The sequence below is a fragment of the Artemia sp. Qi Xiang Cuo genome, chromosome 1 (genome assembly GCF_049724085.1).
Source record: "Artemia sp. Qi Xiang Cuo chromosome 1, ASM4972408v1, whole genome shotgun sequence".
NCBI lineage: Eukaryota > Metazoa > Arthropoda > Branchiopoda > Anostraca > Artemiidae > Artemia > Artemia sp. Qi Xiang Cuo.
The window spans coordinates 67,533,046-67,551,084 of NC_142794.1; the positions used below are offsets into that span (position 1 = coordinate 67,533,046).

General features: G+C 34.7%; 1 protein-coding gene across 6 annotated transcripts in view; it reads right to left on the minus strand.

Annotated features, from left to right (window-relative positions):
- The window catches only part of sp3 (phosphatidylinositide phosphatase spermathreecae), a 124,578-nt gene that overhangs the window by 32,020 nt on the left and 74,519 nt on the right, over positions 1–18,039 (minus strand). For all 6 annotated transcript variants that reach the window (XM_089086140.1, XM_089086134.1, XM_089086165.1 and 3 more), the window contains 5 exons: positions 13,453–13,677; positions 9,925–10,056; positions 4,484–4,718; positions 2,128–2,320; positions 1,059–1,224 (listed from right to left, as the gene is read on the minus strand). In XM_089086140.1, coding sequence (XP_088942266.1) covers positions 1,059–1,224; positions 2,128–2,320; positions 4,484–4,718; positions 9,925–10,056; positions 13,453–13,677 — 951 coding nt within the window. The remainder of the gene's footprint in view (positions 1–1,058; positions 1,225–2,127; positions 2,321–4,483; positions 4,719–9,924; positions 10,057–13,452; positions 13,678–18,039) is intronic.

Consider the following 18,039-nt stretch of genomic DNA (forward strand, 5'->3'; position numbering starts at 1 on the left):
AATGGGCGAAATTCCTTTTTCTCTGCCTGGACTAAATTAGCTTTGCGAATCAGGTTTTTCAGTCTTATGTAAGCTTTCATGGTAAAAGTTAAAGTCAGGTTAAATTAGGTTATAAATCTCAAAAATGGGTTAAAAACCTAACCTAATCTAACCCAACCTGGCACTGTCAAAACTTGCATGAAGCTGAAAAAGTTTACTAAAACCAAAGAGAAAAAAAAAGTTATTTCGGACATTCACAGATGAATGTCACCATTCACCAATTTCGGACATTCATGGTAACAATTCTACATAGTTCAGTAGCACTTGAATATTATACTGACTAAATAAGCAATGCTCTTTTTTCCATTCTTTTCTTTATATAGACAATAGAAAAATAAAAATAAATGCCGGAAATTAGAACTGAGATGGGATTAACACAAAAACAGTGTTTTATTTTGATGCATAGGCGATGAAATAAAAGTGAACCTTTTTAAATCTCCCAATTGATTGATCTTCCATTATATCATTTAAGACTAATTGTTGAGCTAATTAATTGTCTTGTGCGGCTAAGAAGAAATTTGGTGAGTTAAATGGAGAATTGACGTGCACGAATTAAAGTATGAAACAAAAACAAAAATATCAAATTGCAGAACTTATCGTATTTTATTTGCAAAAAAAAAAATTGAAGCTAGGCTTACAATACATTGCCAAGAATGTTGAGAAACTCATTTGCACTGCACGAAAGCTGACTTAATTTTATATCCAGAAAACTCAGTGTTTAAATTTTCCTATTTTCTATTCAACAATCTTCTAATTCAAAAATACAACAATATGTATTTCCAGGAAGAAATGCCGCCATACTAGCGCAAAGAAAGAGGGGGAGCGGAGGTAAATTCCTGATTACGTACATTATTCTTATCTTTCCAAGAGCCTACTTTAGGGAGCACTTGCAAATACAGTCTGAAATCCATTGGACGAATCAAAATCAAATATCTGAACACAATCAATTGACAGATGATGCTTCAAATCAGGAAAAACCCTAAGATAAAGACTTAAAAAAGACAGATTAATGGAATTACCTGAACAACATTCGTTCTGTCAAGACAGTCCATACAGTTAACCCTAAATGTGCCCGTTTGTTCGCAAATGGTTCCTTTGCTGTCGATCCATGAGAACTTCATCGCCTTCATCTCTTCTTCTAAAGCGTTGACTAACAGTTCAACATTTTCAAATCGAAGCCCACGGCTGATCAAAAAAAGAAAAGTATGTAAAAAACGATAATTGCTTAGATAATTGATTAATTCGTAAAAAAAAATCACCAATTTAATTTGCTAAGGGAAGGAGAGAAAAAGCTATGCTGACATCAAATGGTAAATATAGATGAAAATCTGATGTGTAGACAACCAAGGATCGTTCTGTTAAACAATCAACAAATAAACAAAAACTAGGAGAATCCCATAAAGGGTTGGTTTAAGATGTTGGAAATTAGAGAGTAATTAGTATCCGAATGACAAAGTTACGAACTTATATTTGCATATAAGAAATGATAAAGCAAAACAATGTATTTTCATAATATAAAAGAAAACAATATTCTGCTCGGAAGATCATTCAAACGCATTATAAGTTTTCTGACATTTGGTAAATATAGTTACACTTAAAAAGTTTCAAAAATGGAGCCTTATAGGGAATACAAAATTTACTTAGGAAAAAGTTCTAATATGTTACATATCTGAACTTAATGATATGACTGCAATTGACCTATTTTGTGTTAAAAGGATCAAAACATAAAAAAGTATGAGTTTTTGGACTTGAAAAAAAGACCCAACCTTTCTTTTGTTTGAATCGTCCTACCAAGATAGCAAGGACGCAAGGAAGAAAGAGGGCGCGTTTGGACACATACTCACCTGAAATGTCACAGCTGTAGTTGTTTCTAAAAGTATTTTTTATTAATATTGCATGTCGTCCGTTTATTTTGGCATTTTGTTTAGTTTGCCCCCCCCCCCCCCGATCAATTCTCATGTGTATGTTAAAGCTGAGAAATTAAACAAGGCTCGATTTAACGAATTCAAACGATTATTATAATGAATGACAAAAAATAAATTCAGAAGGAGTGAAAAAAACAGATAAAAATGAAAAATGAATATTTACCAGTTATCATGAAAATCAAATGCTGCATAAGCTAAATCAGGTGAATCATGCATAAGTATTTGCTTTTCAAAAGCATCGCCAATGATTTTCTCTTTCCCAATCTTTTCTATCAGAGAAACAACACAGATTTTCCCATAGGTATCCACCTCACGATTGAAGTGGCTTTTAAATGCTTGTTGGCATTCCAGTTCGCCTAGAACATATAATCAATAAATAAAAAGTTTAGAGACCCAGAATTGGCGTAGGAAAAATTTAAACAAACCGGTGATATTAAATTAATATTGTGAGGTAACTTAAAATTGATTTAGCCCTTTTCTCTTTTGCTAGGCGCTACAGGTTACCAGTTTTCAAAAATACTTAAACCTTGAAATCCTTCTTTTTTTTTACCCCTCTCCCTCTCCTCAGACAGATAGTCTTGTGATTAATATCTTTGTACAGTTTTAATAAATTCTCCCTACTTCCCTTCAGAAAAATTTCTGTATTTCATACCAGTTGTACCATGGCAAGATTAGTAAGGGTCTTGGCAGAAGTCCGTCAAGAAGCATCAAGATAACCTTACTCCAGTTAGTTGCACAGAGGTCCAGTCCTTGGGGAGGGGGGGAGGTCAAAGGCAAAAGTTAAATTTCAAAGCAAAAGCGGGTGGGGGCCCTTCTTACTAGCTCTGAGATTAGATCCTCTTTCAAGTTCCTCGGTTTGCAGGTAGGTTTGCAAGAAGGATTTTGAGAAGAGTACACAGTTGCAGAATACTTGGCATGCTTAGTTTTCAAAGGCGCTATTTTAAGGATCCAGAGTGAAGAATACTTCAGGCTATTACTTCGTGCTTAGTTTCCTCCTTATATGAGGTTGTTGGTCACTATTTAAATGGTAAGTTATTAATTTAAAACAATAAGAGAATAATAACTCTAGGAAAGTTCATTCACAAAGTTCTAATATGAACTTGGTGAATGTACTTTCTACATGTTATGAACATGATTATGAGATGTAGAAGTCAATCTTGGAAGTAAAAAGGAAATACGGAACAAATATATACTAGTTCAATAAAACACATCTTAGCCTTCCAAAGAGCAGAAGGCACCTAAACACGCAAAAATATGCCAACCAAATCCCACTCGCACATCTTGAGAAATCCATTTCGTCCATAGGGTCCATAAGAACTGTTGGTAGAAAGTTCAAGTAGTGCTAACAAGTCGTTACTATGACTCACTGTCTAGATAATTTCCTTCCTTGTTTAGACAGTTTTACTACCCCTCCAATCAAAATTCGGGGTACGAGCCTAGTTAGTGAGAGTCCTGAGGATGCTACAGATATAAGAAAAAAGACAGACTTACTGAAGCTCGAATTCATTTCGAGTCACTAGCTATGAATAAAACCCCTTGTGGACGATCAATGCCCGGAAAGTAAAGATGGCAGCAACTTTGCTGGAAATTTTCTCTATGTTGATCTACATGGGTAATTAGCCATATTTCAATCGTAAAAAAAGAAGAAAAACACAACACATACCAAAAAATTTTTATCTCAAAACATGTAAAAAAAAACTGAGAAAGATGGATAAGCAACGACATGTTAGGTTCATTTTGACAAAGATAAAACGGATGGAATGACATATATGTCTATGTGGATCGCTGTATAGACGTAAGAAACAACAATAACCGAATCTAACAGTCTTCCTTTTGTGCAATACTCTTATTTGTCCATCTTATTTGTTTGAACATTTGACAACAACTTTAGTGAAGTAACCGGATAAAAAATGTTAACTAGACAGCCCAGTTTACTTTCTCTGTTTCCTCCAAGTTCCGTTTTCTCTTATCTTTCCTTGTTCTTTATTCTGATGGCGACAAGAAGGAAGTGTTGGATTGTTACTCCAATGGAGTTACACCCCTTTATCAAGTGATAAGCCATATTAATAGTAAGCTATTTTCTAAGATACCAAAGTGTGAAAATAACTAAGTAAATTCCTATTCAATTTTGCAAGGTAACCTCTAATCACCGACGAAATTTGCAAGAGACATTGGGAGTATTGGGAACATACGACGAGAACGAAGAAGCACAGAATCCCATACGATGCATATTCTGGAAACAACGAGGTCCAAGCAGAAGGGGTAGGCAGTTACAACTCTCGGGCGGTTACTGGGAAAGGGAACTAGACCTTCGAGACGGTCAATGGAGGAGCTCTATTTGTCATCCCAGAGCAAAAGAGGTAGAGGTCAACAGTTGCTGTCTTATTTGCCCCAAGAAATCGGAGGGCCTAAGTCTAAGTAAGTGAGCTTAAGTTAGTCTAGTGAACAATATTCCAAATATTCAGCATTGTGCAATGTCAAAACAGATTACCTTAGCAGCTTATCTGTGTGCAAATTACCTTTGTCCAACTGTGGAGGAGGGCGGTACTTATATCCCGGCTGACTCCAATAAATAGGTACAGATCCTCGAACTTGGATGAAAGACACTGTGTGACCCGAAAACCGAATTATTTGCTCTGTTTCAACATAATTCGCAACGTAGCCATTTTCGTCAACGCCTCTGCGTAGATACCGCGTACCACAGCGGAAACGAGATCGACGTGAGATGACAGTCAGTTCTAATGAAGGGAGTGCCTGAAATAGAAATAAAGATTTGTGCAAAGGAATTGAACTTAAAGGGGAGGATCATAAATATTTTTTCCAAAGCGAAGACGGGGCTGAACAATTTAATATTTTGGAAAGCACCAATAATTTTCTTTTTTGATTTTATTTTCAGGAAGGTGGGGGGGGGGGCGTCTACGAGGGAAGAGAGGTCTCTAAAACCCTCTTACTCCATATGATATTTGCCTGCGCATCATCACTTGAAGCATCTGCATAAATAAAAGAAGACCCAAAGAAAATAGTAAATTGAAAGGTCAATTGGGGAATAGTAATTGCTTATTTCAGCGCTGAGACCAATCGTGCCTCCGTATATAAAACATACCACTGAAATCTTCAATTTCAAATACCGTTACTCAAGGAATCATAAGTTAATAATATTGACGGAAGAAAACCGGTAACGTGTCTCGTTAATGCCTTATCGAGAACTGTTGATTTGGCCTCGATTTTGAAAAAAAAGCAACTTATTAATGAAGTCAAAAAAAAAATTATTAGAGAGATGAGGGATACTAGGAGCTATCATCCGAACTACTAAAGCAAAAGGGAAACTATGATCCTGAACCCAAAATCCAACAAATCATCCAAGAAGAGCTACCCAGTGACGTAATAAACCAAATAATTCGTCGCATTATCAGAATAACTGTAATCCTCATCGCAAATTGATGCCCATTGCGGTCAATAGGTCGGAGGTGCCAAATGGTAAACACTGAATCCCAAGGGAGTTGTGCAACTGAATCACAAGTGGCAACGGTTTTCGTAGAAGAGCAGAAATTACCAACAGGTCAATTGCTATAATTGACAGATAGTTAAAAGATGCCGAATGGGAATCAGTCAGTCAAAAGTGGCAACGGTTTTCGAAGAAGAAGCGAAATTAATAATGGGCCACTGTTCTAATATCCCGTTCCTTCTGTGTCCATCCCTCCCACATATACACCGACCCCTCTGTGAAATTGGAAATACCTTATATTCAGTATTTAAGCGTAAGTACATGTATATTTGACGGAGAGACAACCTCAAGAAGCAAGGTCTAGACAAGGATACACTATATATTGTGATACGAGCCCAAGACACTACGATAGTTATCTATAAGCACAAGCTTCATAAATTAAGATCTAGAGGAACAATAGAAATGAAAACTTCATTAAGTTCCTAAAACTTCTCAAAAATAAAATCAAATTAAGAACAATATGAAATCAGCGACAATTTAAAACTCTTTTTAATCAACAGAAAAGACAAAAGCGCAAAGTCTCCGTGCAGTTGACAAAATCAAAGCAGATTTTCATCTCTCAGCAAATGTATTACAAGGTCCTTGTAGGCGCTGCTCGCCAAAATTTCCAAACCTTTCTATTCAAAATCCCAATTCATCTCTTTTTGCTCCGTTTTCCCCAAATTACAGATTTTGTATTACTAAAATAAAACTATTAACTATTACACACTCAAGTGTAATGTGTTAACATGAAAACAAAAGATTTTTCATAACAAACTATTAAATGGCCTCGAGCCTTACAAGCTAGCGTTTCAGCAAAAACTCTGGTTTTAGACCACCCCCTTACAAAGAATGCTGAACTCAAAATTTTCAACTTGATATTACAGTGCTTAAAATCAAAATAGATCAAAAACAAAATCTAAGCAGTAGTGCTATGTAGTAAGATCGGAAAAATAATAAGAGGGCTATATAGCTGCGATTGTAAAGTACATAGTCCCCAATAGAAGAATAAATCGAAAGGGATTAACTTGCTTGTTAGATAGCCAATCCAAAAGTGAGTCTTTTATAAACCGGGTGCCTGGGTGAGGGTACTATATAATTCGATTGACAGACAGAAATATGTCTCCTTTACACGGCTCATTTACTGGCGCATTGATAGGTGAAGAGAATGGAATAATCCTTGCACATCTGAATAACACTCCGTTTAGATGGCTGCTAAAAACTGTGCCTATCAAAAATATACAGCTTGTTTACTTTAGAGAATAACAAAGATTAGTGATGCGTGGCAATTAACACAAAATTTAAGAGACTCGTCGACCTCAAATTTATACTAAAATTTTTCTTGACAATAGGCTACCTTTCTTGAGAGGTTCATATTAGATTCTTAACAAAATTAAACCCCCTGGATTTTGGAAAAGGCATCCGATATCGCCATTTTTTTTTTTTTTTTTTTTTTTTTTTTTTTTTTTTTTTTTTTATTACTTCATGGCATTTCAACCTAGCACTGTCAGTCAGGGTTACAAAAAAAGTGCACAAATCCAGTAAATTACATATAGTAAGTATTACGTATAAGTGTTCTTTACATAACAACTTCAGAATGACAGTTTGTTACAAGCTTAGGTTGTTTGTAAAACGAATAAAAGAGGCACTCCTACCTCCTAAAAAAACAATCTTGCTATACACAGTGATTCGCTACACTTAAACGGTGTATGGCATAAGCCTTCGTTGGAAGAACCACATATAGAACAATTGAGCTATCTAATGATGTTCATACACATGTGACTCGTGTTAGCAATATTTCTTTAATTCTCCCCCCGTATACCTTAACAACAAGTTAGACAATATCTTAACAATTTCATAAGACTAAAAATCTATATCTATAGACAAAATATTTCGAAAAAACATCTGAACAAGTCTAACTCGTCTCAGGCTCATTCATATCCATCACCTATATCATAAAATTTCATCAGCGAAGATAAATTGGCTGGTAGATACAGAAATAAGCAAATTTTTCCAGTACTGTTGAACATATAATAGAAAAATATTAAAAACAACACACAACTTTAGCTGTAGCAATGCAACAAAAACAATGAAACAAACACGGAATTACAAAACCCCATGCGAGTTCATTTTCGATGGCCATAAACAAAAGAAAATATTCATAAAAACAAGATAAATAGAAACAAGGATAAGAGAAGAAGAAGAAGGAAAGACACGCTGATGTATTGTGTTTTTGTAATTAGGTGTTTCTAATTTGTCTTGTAGTTGAGAACAAATCCCAGAAGTGCTACAAGAATATTCTATTTTTACCTCGTGTTTTCTTTCGTCGCGGCTCCAGTTAGATATCATGCTGCTCTTTAAAATTGTCTAAATTTATGCGGGTAATACATAGAGGTAAGAGACAGGCATTAAAGATTGAAATTTCAAACTAGAAGTCCTCCTAGTTTTTTAATATTAAAGCCAGCAGCAGGTACCTTTCAAGGGGTACCTTTGAAAGGGTAAAAACGTCTATCAAATAGAATGTAAATAATTTGAAAAAAAAGTATTTTTGGCATAAAGTGGCAAATGTTTTAAAACATTTTGGAACGAGTTACGAAAAGTATGAATTTCCTTGAATTTTCATCACTTAAAACACTTATTCTAGAGAATCGAATACTCCTCAAAACAAATGTTGCACGGCAAATGTTGCCGCGCAATACTCTTAACATTGCTTGATCCAAGTCTTGAATTTGTTTAGTCGTCATTTATCCTCTTTGACATACTCTTGAGCAATAATGCGAACGACTTAGGTATATACGCCGCAAAAATAAATCAATAGAATTAAGACAGGTTTTTCATACAGGAATATGGTACCTTTTTTTGTGTGTTTTTTTTTATGTTGGATTCTGGCCCAACAGGAACAGAATTTTACTACCGAAGCAACGTCAAAATGTGGGAACTACCATACACACGTATATTTACCTATATATTAACCTATTAAACAAGAAGAGTGTCAAGAACTGTCCATCTATAATGATTCAGGTGACTCTGGAAGTTCTTCACCCCCTGACCCCCCTCCAAATAAGCTTTTCGTTTTACTTGATTTTGAATCAAAACCAAGAAGTTGCGGACATGAAACCATACGCTATTTGTACGAAAAGCAAAGACAGATAGTCCGAGTGAGTGATATGGCAAATCTGGCATAAGCTCTTTTTAGAATTGTATTAAAATGATGTAATAACTAATTTTTAAAGACTGTATTGAGCCGTACGCTGTGAAAATTTCTAAATTAACATTAAACGGTGTCGTTTTCCTTTGAATTTTTCCTCGTGCATGATCTTGTTTAAGTGAATAAGACGGCTTCCAAACACCAGAGATTTCAGAGGAGAAAAAGGAGGGTTAGTGGGGGCAAATCAAAGTCTTGGGAAGATTACTGCCTAAAGCCCCTGCCTAAACACTAACAATTTTACGCTGACAGAATGAATTGATGATAAAAATTACTGGTCACGAGTTATTTTCGGAGCCCCTTGACTCATAAGAGTCAAGGGGCTCTTGCATCACAAAAGAAGTTGCGTCGTCGGTAAAAGCTGCTGAGTTGCTGCTGAGAAATTTACCTGAGTTGCTGCAAAGAAGTTGCTGCTGAGTTTGGTACTTTTGCCTCCCAAAAGGGTATGCTTGTCATAGATTTCTTCTATATATTTTCTGAAGAGCTAAGGATATGAAAAAAGTTTATTGAGTATTCTCTCAATTTCATATGAGAAGTTTGTCTGGATACAAGTAGACAAAAAAACTTATTAAACAGCTGGTTTTTAATGAAAAATAGCTGGGTTTTTTTCTATTTCCAACCGAAAAACAGAACAAAAACTGAGACAGGTATCCTGTTTTTTGTTGACCTGTTCTGTTTTATTTAACCCTAATATTTTTTTTAGTTTCTTCAATAAAACAGAAAAGTCCCCGTTCTTAAGTGGGAATGGCGTCTCACTGGGTGTGGGGAGAACTAAACTTCCATTAAGCCCTATTAAAACGTAAAAAAAATAAACATATTAAGAAACCTATTAAAAAGTAAACCTATTAAAAACTATCAAAAATATAAAAAATAAACCTATTAAGAACTTAAAAATTGACATAAAAAAATAAGACGTTAATAGTAGCGTTCCAGACAACAATAAAAGAAAGTCAGATTTTTTTATATTCAAAGCGTTTTCCTCAAAACATTCCAGGGGCCTTCGCAACGAATCCCTGAGAACACCCATCCCTCCAACAAATTATACGGTTTTGACATCACATCTCTCAGTTTTTTGTTCTTTCTGATAACTTTCTACCAACATATACTAGGGATTACAGATCCCGTTGACGGTATTATGTTATACCAAATTGGTTTTAAAAATTAAAGAACATTTCATCTGATTGCTATCAGAGATCAGGTTATAATCATTTATCCTGGAAAAAGTTGGTAAATTACTTGGTAGTAAATACGGTAATGAAAATTACACTTACTGACTCAATCATTGGGATCATATTAGGATCTAGAGACACTTCCTCTTCTTCTTGTAGAAAAAGTGGTACACGGACAGTTTCAAAGTATCCTTGAATAATAGGAATAAAGAAATCCTTCCAATTTTGAAGATTCTAAAAATCATAAATTCCAAATTTATAAGATAAGACAAGATTTAGTAGCAAACAAGAACACACAGGCAAAAGTATATAGAAATCGGACAACAAAGTGCTATTCTCGTACAGAAAGCCTCCTTAATATTTGTCCGCCAGATAAAACAGAGGAACTTCGAAACAGGAAAAGAATAAAAGAAGGCTACTCCGCTATGCTAAAGGCAAATAACAAAGTGGCAAAATCAAACAGAAAGATTATCTTTCAATGTTCCCTAAACGGAGCCTATGTTCCAAAACACGCCAAAGAAGAAGAGGCAAGCCAGAATGGACAGAAAATAAAATATGTGAATTTTCTAAATAGATTGTTTTAATTTTACTATTACAAATATATTTCAAGTTTCTATAACAAATTTCGTAGAGAAAAGGAGCACAAGACGCCACACCGACAAGGTGCAACGCCGACACCGCAAATTTCAAAATTTCGAAATGAAATAGAAAAAATTTACATAATCAGTGACTGAACACGAGAAATATATTTCTATTGATTTCTTCTTCAATAGTTTAAAAAAATTGTTTAAAAGTTTAAGCTTTAAGCCTAATGTTCTTAGTCCTTCAAAAAAATCGCCACAATCATCACAAATCATAACATAATTGCCTTCAACAATACTAATAATTCAAAATAATTGAAACAATTATCTTAATTCAAACCAATCATTTTCATAAGTCAAAATGATCATGCTTACAATATTTTATAAATGTAGATATAGTTAAAATTTCTGATAACAAAAAAAAGAGGAAAGGAACAATGAAGCTAATCTGACCCGATAAAGGATAATAGTAAAATCACGAAATGACATAGAAAAATAGTACAATCCGTCAACGAAGGCAATTAATATATTCTTTTGTTTTCATATTTAATAGTTTGGTTAACCGGGAGACCTCAACTAGAATAGAAGGGATGATGAAAACGATGAATATGGAATTAGTCTAACGGTCTATAATAAGGGTTTATTTACGTGTGTTTTTAAGGCCATTTTACGAATCTAAGAGTTTTCCAGGAGAATTGTTTATTTTAGCTCCACTTTTTAGACCAGTTAATGACTCGAGAAATATTTCAGGTAAAGGGGGGGGGGGAACAACCTAAATAGACAAAACTCGAGGTAAAAGACCCAAAATAGGGAACAAAGGAGGCTTTTCTGGCCAAGAAAAGGGAAATTGCAAAGCCACGAAATGAAATGTAAAAATGAAATAGCCATTCATCAGAAGCAAGCAATTTGTCCCATTGATTTCTTCTTTAATAGTGAGGTGCTATTAAAATACTTTAATAATTGGTTCAGTCTAAACTTATTAATCAGAGCATGGATTTAGTACCTTATTGGAAATATAGCCCTTTCAATATTCACGGCACATGGCAAAATCACGAGATGAAATAGAAAAATCATATAACCCTCCATGAAAGGCAAATAATTCGATTCTACTGATTCCTTCTTTACGAGTGAACGGTATTCAAAAAACTAAAATAACTATTTAGTCTTAAACTATTAGCTACGTCATAGATTTAGAGCCATTTCGAAAATATAGCCCTTTTAATGTTCACTAAAGTGAGTTTATCCGTTTTGAAACATACAAAAGAAGAAGCATTAACTTTATGTACTAAAGAAAAAAGTTTGCGTACGTCTCCCTTCGTCGTCTTAGAAAAGCCTTACTTAACGACTGAGGATCAGACATTACTAATGAAAAAAATTATTCGTCCTAGGTGTGGGGATTAAATGTTCATTACTCAAATCAGAAATATATCTTTCAGGCCTAGGAGGCTTGAAGAAAAGTAACTAAATTTATAAAGTAATTGGAACTTTACAGGGATTTCAGATTTTCCAATTGACAGCCACTTGTTGAAAATAGCTCTCACAAGAGGGAACTAGCATTAATTGATCTGATCTAATCATTGGTACATAAATTGGTTCTCCAATTATTTAAATGCTGGATTGGCTTCTTTCAAAAATGTGTTAAGACTTGCTGTACTCTCTTGCATCTATAGTTGGGATACTGTTAATACAGAAAAGGGATGGCAAAAACACCAAAAAAAACTTACATAACTGTTGGCGGTCATAAATTAGTGAATGAGGAAGAATTATCTGTCGTAGGTGTAGTGATTAAATGTTCATGTCCGAAATTTGTGAAATGTATCTTTTACGCCTAGGAGGACAAAAAAGAAATTGACCAAATTAAAAAAAAAGTAATTCAAATTTAAGGCAATTGTAGATTTTTGAATCCAAACCCTTTTCATGGAATTATATCTGGAGGAAATATGCCAAAACAGGCAGCAGGGTGTTAATATGCTGCCCAGGAATGGCTTTGCAAGTAGAAAAAAAACGCACATATGATTTTCTAAAATAGCCTACACAACTACAATACGACAACGAGTAGAATCATATTAAACTGAAGATCCACTAGACAACCATATGAACAAAATGTTTGCAAGAATTGAAATTGAATTTTCTTTGTAGGCTACTTTACGGGTATTCTATTGATCTTCTCTCTACTAAGGTAGTATTTAAGGGGGATTTTGCCCAAAAAACGCCGTATGAAGATTGCTTGATATACCATTATTTGGGCTTTATTGCAGGAGTGGTGAACCCAAATGATTTTGTGGGCCATTTTAGAAACGCTTTACAACTATACGGACCTCATATAAGATAACACACCCTTATAATGAATTCAGAACAACCAATGACCATACTTGTATATGCAAATCGGAAAAGTAATTACTTATTATTGTCTTTGCATTTATTTGTAGATACAAACATACAAAATATGATATTAATGATACTAAAGGTAATTTTCCAAAAAATATTTGACAGTAAAAAAAAATGAATGTAAATGAAATATAAAAATAAGATCCTCAAAAACATTTATTTTACTAGTGCAGTATTTGTTTAAACACTTACTTAGATTTGCAGATCGATCTCAATTTCCGTATTTGCGGACCTTAATTAGTGTTGCAGACTATCGTCAATTAGGTTTTACCCTGTTTTGCCTTGGGTCACTTCCATTTCCCACAAAAAGAAAAAAATTCAGTTTAACCAGAAGTCTATTCTTGATTGTAATATTTCAAAAATGTGCTCATGTTTCAGGAGCGTGTCTAAAATCAAAATTAATTTGCCTAATATTTTATACAGTTTATTTTTGAATATGTGGATGCAAAAATAATGTACTGTTGAATTATGTAAATTAATATTATAATCTTTATTGTGTTAATACTGTCTTTGGATTTTCTCCCAGAATCGTTGAAAGCAAGATAATGGACTGCCACTACTATACGTCAGTGGTAAATATTTGAAACTATGGTTCCATTCTGGTTCTTAGTAAATTATACTATCCTTACTTTAGCCTTATTCATACTTTAACACAACTTACAAAGCCATTAGCGTTTGACAGCAAGGCTTTGTTCCAAAAGAACCTATCCTCACATTCTTCCTGAGTTTCGACACCAGGCTTTTGTCGGTTTACTGCTTTTGTGATGTCTCCAGTCGGACAGAAATAGAATGAGTTTGTACCATGAAAGAGTTTCAGTATTTCATCACAAATTTTCCGCTCCAAACGGGATGGGTCCCTGGGGTCTTTCTTAGGTCCAGGTCGAACCTAAACAAGAAAAGAACATGACATCGATCAATGCGTGTTGTCATTCTCAATATTAACCTCATTAAGAAGAATACTTTAAACAGTTTATCTAGAATAGAATAAGGCTTTATTCTTAAAACTTTTCACAAGAGATAAATCGCCGAATATAAGTTCGTGTCATACAAAAAAAAATAAAGTAAACAACAACCACCACAAGCACTTCAATGAAATTAGGATTAGGGACACCAAAACATTAAGAAATATTAACAGACAAGATACATACAAACAGAAATTAAAAATTTACTAAGAATATTCAAGTAGCATAAAATAATGTCACATCAAACAGGTAATAAATTAAAGTAAAAACTTCAGTCATAAAACGGCATATAATAAAATAAGTCATAAAAAAAAACATAAAAACAACAAGAGTGTCAAAAGAGTAAAAAAAAAAGAATTCATTAATAGGTATTATCTGTAAATAAACTGCAGAAGGAAGTAAATGGAGAGCACAAGTTTGATGAAAAATCGCTAGCGAGTATGGTGAGTATTTCATAAGTATCGAAAGGTTAGGATGACTTCTCAGACCTACAATGGAACACGGAAATAAATTTTTGTAATTTGTGTATTCTTTTTGCTTATGTAGTGCGAATTAATTAGAACTCAATTTTTCTTTTTGTACTATGGACCTAAGATTTTTAGAGCAGTAAAAATTATTACTATTATTATGATCCAATTAAGTATCTCCCATCTCGACTCATCTTTAATCCATAGGAATTAAGTACATCACAGATCCGATCAAAATTTAGAAATAGACGTTAGACATTAAAAAAGGAGTTTGATGAGCTATGTTGTAAAGCAAAGTGTTCACCTTTGGCTTTGATATGAGCCAAAGGTTTTTGGCTAGTGGGAAGACTTGTAAACAGGATTCCCTATAAGGCGGCAAGATGAAGGAAACCGAAGGATCTTTGATATATGTCAATCAGCAAAACCCAGAGATTACTTAATATTGTAAAAATAGTTCAATACACATTATGACATGCAAATCTGATTCCTATACTTTGAAAGCAAAATGCTATCTTAGCAGCCTTTTTGAAGGCCAGTTTAAGACACTTGTTTCTACTAGCACTTAATAAATTCAAAGAAGAATGTACACCAGTTTTGTACTCTCATTTGAATAAGGCCTAATACTGATGTAAGAAACACTACAGCTAGATACTCAGCGTCTAGAGGCTTATCCTCCTCCATGGGTGCTATGATTTAAGGTAATTTTAAGGCCATATATCAAAAAAAGATTCACCGTTATTTTTTTCTGACTCAGTGGGGGGGGGGGGTGGAGGGCCATATTTTTAGTGCTTCCAAATTTTTCAAGTGCTTACAAGTATTTAATTGTTAGTTTTAACTCTGGAGATATTTATTCAGAAACATTGCAGCTACTGTTCTTAACTGATAAAACTTCTTCGGGTGGAGTTGTTAATATGCTATTGTAATCCAAGCGGAATTTCTGCACATGAAACGTTTTCATGTTCTTAAACAGTTTTTCCTCTTTCCAGAACAATTTACATAATCCAGTGGCAAAATTCGGTTTGCCTAAAACAATGGTGATATCCGACTTGTCTATTTTTTCCCAAACTCCTTGTGCCATCACTTACTTCATAGTAACTTTAAAAACACTTTGATACAGAGCATTTTGTTGTGATAAAGCGAATTCAACATCTAGTGAGCTTAGCTGAGCCCAGAGCATACAATTTTGATAATGTTAATACTGATTAGAATAATGATTTCTGCTAAAAAATTTTATAATTGACGGTTATTAGTTGCATATCATGGAATTTCTTTTGTCTTTAAACATATCTGTGTCTTCTGCGTCTCCTATATAAGCATCGCATTTATCGTCTTTTGGTTAAGTTCTGCTTCGATTATTCATATGAACTCATCTAAAACCCTTATATTACTTGAATTCAACTGTGAATAAAGCTAAATTGAGAAATCGGAGCAGATATAGATCAGCCGTGACAGAATTTTCCTGGAATAGCAATGTAGTTTCCAAAGGGCTAAATGGTTATTCTATTGGTGCTGTCTTTTCCGAAGTCCATATATAAGGCATATTCTGCCCATAACTTCCAATCAACACCCTTAATTTGAGAAAGAATATTTTCACCTACCAAATGGAAATATATCATAAAAAATTAATAAAACTACAAGAAATACTAAACTATGCTAACTGCAGCCCACTGAATAGTGGAGCAGATGCAAATCTATGTTCCAACATATATTATGAAACTGCCTGTAATAAGGCTTGACTTGCAAAAAAAAATATTTTTGCAAATAATGATTCCCCTAAAATCTAAGGATAAGTGAAATAAATCACCCGTTAGAAAGGTTGTATCAGAGGCAACGCTACAGCATTGCCTATAGTAAAGGCCATACGGCTCCAATGTTTTATTAAATAAAAAAAACAAGTTTTTATTAACTGAAAGTAAGGAGCGACATTAAAAATTAAAACGAAGATAAATTATTCCGCATATGAAAGACTGTCCCCTCCTCAACGCCTCGCTCTTTACGCTAAAGTTTTTTTTATTGTTTTAAAAAATAAAGTTATGAGACAGAGTCAAACTTTAGCGTAAAGAGCGAGGCGTTGAGGAGGGGACATTCTCTTTCTACAATTAGCTATGTCTTGATGCAACCTACTACAAAATACTTGATAACTTCAATTCAAAGCATTCAATTCCGTTGATTTTGATTCTATTCCGTTGATTTTGATTCATTAAGATTCTATCACTTTTAGGGGGTGTTTCCCCCTTTATTCGACAATAAGGCAAATTTTTTCCAGCTCGTAACTTTTGATGGGTAAGACTAAACTTGATGAAACTTATATATTTGAAATTATCATAAAAATTCTATTCTTTTGATGTATCTGTTGGTATCAAAATTCCTTTGATTTTGAATTGAAAATCAAGTATTTTGCACTAGGTATGAAAACATGGCTAATCATTGGCAACGCTATAGCGTTGTGTATAGTAAAGGCCATACGGCTCCAATGTTTTATTATTTATTTATTTATATTTTTTCCCAGAGGCACTTCATATGGAAGGGGTCGTCGTATAAACTTCAAAGGGGGTTCGTTCGATTGGGAATCAAGAGCTTTAGTGCGCTTTTTAAGGATCAAAAGTGATTGGAAGGCAACGAACACCCCTTCCAAGCCCACCATTTCCCCTAACACATCCAATCAAAATTTTGAGATAGCCATTTTGTTAAAAATAGTTCATAGATCATTTGGCGAAAACTCCGGTGTCGACAAAACCCCCCAGGGCCTGGGGGCAGGCGTTGTAAGTTATGCCCTGGGGGCATATATGGTAGGTCTTGAAGGGATGCTCGTATAAACTTCAAAGAAGGGTCATTCGATTCGGAACTGAAAGTTCTAGTTCACTTTTTAAGAGTAAAAAGAGATTGGAGGGCACCTAGCCCCCCGCCCCCCTCCACGCCCTATTTTCTCAAACCATCTAATAAGAATTTTGAGATAACCATTTTTTTAAAAATAGTTCAAAGACCATATAAAGAAAACTCCGGGGTCGACACAGCCCCCCAGGGCCCGAAGGCAGGCGTTGTAAGTTATGCCCTGGGGGAATATATGGTTCTAATGGAAGGGATGCTCGTAAGAACTTCAGAAAGGGCTAATTTGATTGAAAAATTAAAAGTTCTAGTTCAGTTTTTGAGAGTCAAAATAGATTGAAGGACACCTAGCCCCCCCCCCCCCCGGCCCCTTTCTTCCAGAATGCATCCAATCAAAATTTTGAGATAGCCATTAAGTTAAACATTGTTCAAAAGTCAGATAACAAAAACGCAGGTGTCAACACAACCCCCCAGGGCCTGGGCGCAGGCGCTGTAAGTCATGCCCTGGGACATATATGGTTCTTATGAAAGGGATACTCATATAAACTTCAGAGAGGGCTCATTTAATTGGAAATTGAAAGTTCGAGTTTACTTCTTCATAGTCGAACGAGACCCGGGGTCTACTAGCCCCCCTTCCCCCTCGCCTTTCTTTTTCCAAACCCATCTGATGAAAATTTTGAGATAGACATTTTGTTTAAAAAAAATAGTTCAAATGTCGGATAAGAAAAACTCCGGTGTCAATACAACCCCCCAAGACACGGAAGAAGGCGTTCTAAGTTATGTCCTAAGGGCATGTATGGTTCTTATGAAAAGGATGCTCGTAAAAACTTCATGGATACCTCATTTGATTCAAAATTGAAAGTTCTAGTTCACTTTTTACGAGTCAAGAGAGTTAAGGGCAACTAGCCCCCCTCACGCCCTTTTTTTCCCAAAACCATCCGCTACAAATTTTGAGATAGCCAGTTTTTTATAAATTGTCCAAAAATTAGATAA